Here is a 3126-nt window from a genome sequence, read left to right as displayed (position 1 = left end):
GAAAGAGTAACAAAAATATATACAGGATAAAATTTATTAAGAGATGTAAAGAACACAATTTTTATACAATTTTCAAAAGTTTATAAGCATTAAAGAATTAAAGGACTACAAAGTTGGTGATACGCAAGGGTTTGAAGACTCGATTGTCAATAGAATGAATGCATTCCAATATAATAATCCCAGCAGCTTGGTTTTTTTACCATGACAAGCTGAATTAATATGTATATGGAGAAAAAAGGCACAAGGTAGCGAAATCACATTTTATAAATAACTGAGTAAGAGAGACTTTCCCTATCAGATATAAAAATTTGTTATAAAGTCAAATTAATGAACGAAAATTTAGAAAAATTGTTTTTGACCAGAACAGATAAATCAGAATTAAACTCAGACATAAATGAAAACTCTGTATGTGAAAAGATGGACTATTTGATAAATGATGATTACACACTAAGTTATCTACATTAGAACAAAAATTAAATAGAACATTTACTTCACAGTGTACACAAATATCAATGTTCTGCAGATTAAATTTGAAAATCAAAAAACACATTTGAAAGATAAAATTTATTAAGAGATGTAAAGAACACAATTTTTATAAAATTTTCAAGTTTACGAGCATTAAAGAGTACATGGGATTACTAAAGAACTCCAACAAATTAATAATAGAAAAACAACCCAGCCAGTAGGAAAAAAATAGCAAAAGACACAAATACACATTTTATAGAAAAGGATAAAAAATAAATGCTCAATATCCATGAAAATATGCTCAACTTCAATAGTAATTAGAATTACAAATTAAAGCCACAATGAAGTCATCGTTTTATGGTCATTAAATTTACAAAAATATCAAACATCTGACAATATCAAGTTTTGAAAGGAATGCAGAGTGATAGAGCTGTAACACATGACTCGCAGGCGTATAACAGATAACACAACTTGAGGAGAAAATTGTAACCGCCTGTGAAAGAAAACATGTAAACAGGTGTACATAGAAGACTTTCTTTTAGGATGTCTGCAGCAACACTTAGCAATATCAAAATCTTGAATAACACAAATGATGACTGACTGAACAGATACATAATCTGTGGTATAGTCAAAATGGAATCACATACATCAAAGAAATGATGGGACCAGAGAAACATGCAGCATCATAAATCTTAGACAGTTACCATCATGGATAAAAGTAAGATTCAGAAAACTATGTCTTATGTAATATAATTTTAATGAAGGTATGTAATCTGACAATGCTAAACATTATGTTTTAAGGATATATACATATGTAGTTAAACTATTTTTAATTATGATTGACAACACATTCAGTGCTGAGATTACCTCTGGGAAGAGGCAAAGCAATGAGATCAGGGAAGTATAGCATACACAGGTATTTTCCATTACATAATACGAAACAAACTTTATAAATAAACTGTATATATTATCGGTATACCTGAAATAATACATAATAAAATTTTAAAATAAGAAAAGTTCAAATCCTTTTTACTTAAAAAGCTCTTACAAAGCAAGGATTATGTTCCATATTATTATGGCAGAAATTCAATCTTTTCCAAGTTTGTGATGTTCAGGGATAGGCTACAAACCGAGAAATAGCTATTTCAAAAACAAAATTCTGTTGTACCAAAACAAATCATTAGTAAGTTTATAATTAAAAGTATTTTGTTGAAGTCAACTTTTAGAGAACATGTTTCTTTGCAAATCAACACATTTCTTTATCCGTATCTTCACTATCATGAAGACAGAATAAGAAGTTTTATTTACTATTTGAAGAATGGCAAAAATGCATATAATAACTACTGACCTGAAGCACGAAAACGTGTTTACAACTTGGGTTAGTATGGTTTCTTATCCTTCAATCGAGAACTAAAATCTGTTTTCATCATCAAACATCCCATATGGTTTCACCCCAACGTGTGAATACATCCAACATCCCATCCAACAAAACTACTCATATGTAGTGTCTGTAACCAAATACTATATCATCTCCCATTTAAATATCCTGACCTACAAATTCATGTACACGGACCTGAGAAACAGAATAATCTTACAGACAAAATGCATGATGCAGCTGCAGGAAGCTGCTGTGTGGCAACATTAAAATTTACGAATTAAATTAAAATTTATGAATCACTGCTTTAGCTCCAGAAATTTGTTCTGAATATTAACAAAACTGCTTTCTCATTAATGAAGATATAAGTAAATTTTCAAAGGTACCTTGTTTATCAACTTTAAAAAGAAAAAAACTCTTCAAAAGTCTCATTTTAATGTAATCGAAGGGAAAAAATTGCAAGGTGACTAAGTTTTTTTTTACTTGTAATAACTATCTGTATCTTTGCCTTTCAATCAATAAAAAAGGGCATCCCTAGAGAATCCACTGAATTAACTAAATCATCCATTTTAGAATTTACAGCCTCTTTGTTGCATCAGAATTACAAACATATGTTTAGTATGGCTGACACATTCTTATGATACCTATAGTTAACTTCTTACTCCAGAGTTTTTTCATGGCATTTTTCATCTCCAAATTTCTCAGGCTGTATATTAAAGGATTCAACATGGGAGTGATAACCGCATAAACCACAGTTACATATTTATCAATAGGAAAGTTGGAAACAGGTCTAACATACATGAAAATACAGGGAATAAAAAAGAAGAGAACCACCGTGACGTGGGAACTGCAGGTAGACAGAGCTTTGCACCTCCCTTCCTGACTGTGACTTTTAAGGGAATTTAGGATGACTCTGTAGGAGATTAGAAGAAAAATAAAGATAACAATACACATTGCACCACCATTGGCAACAACCGTGAGGCCTACAAAGTAGGTGTCAGTGCAGGCGAGTTCCAACAATGGGAACATGTCACAGAAGAAGTGGTCAATGACATTGGGACCACAGAAGGGGAGGCTGTACACAACGAGAATTTGAAATACAGTATGCATAAAACCTCCAACCCAGGCCACCACCAACAGCACGATGCAAACCTGTCTATTCATGATGGTTAGATAATGCAGTGGCTTACAGATAGCCAGATGATCGTAGGCCATCATCACCAGTAGGAAGATCTCAGAACCACCAAATACGTGGTCCAGAAAGAGCTGTCCCATGCAAGCTGAGA

General features: G+C 32.3%; 1 protein-coding gene across 1 annotated transcript in view; it reads right to left on the bottom strand.

Annotated features, from left to right (window-relative positions):
- The window catches only part of LOC102887436 (olfactory receptor 4A47-like), a gene marked incomplete at both ends in the record, with an annotated part of 4389 nt that extends 1271 nt beyond the window's left edge, over positions 1-3118 (bottom strand). Inside the window, one exon of the mRNA XM_006917048.2 lies at positions 2496-3118. Within this exon, the coding sequence (XP_006917110.2) occupies positions 2496-3118 (623 nt within the window). The remainder of the gene's footprint in view (positions 1-2495) is intronic.
- Positions 3119-3126: the final 8 nt, after the last annotated feature.

The sequence above is a fragment of the Pteropus alecto genome, unplaced genomic scaffold, assembly GCF_000325575.1.
Source record: "Pteropus alecto unplaced genomic scaffold, ASM32557v1 scaffold9157, whole genome shotgun sequence".
Taxonomy (NCBI): Eukaryota; Metazoa; Chordata; class Mammalia; order Chiroptera; family Pteropodidae; genus Pteropus; species Pteropus alecto.
This window is presented reverse-complemented; position numbering and strand designations above follow the sequence as displayed.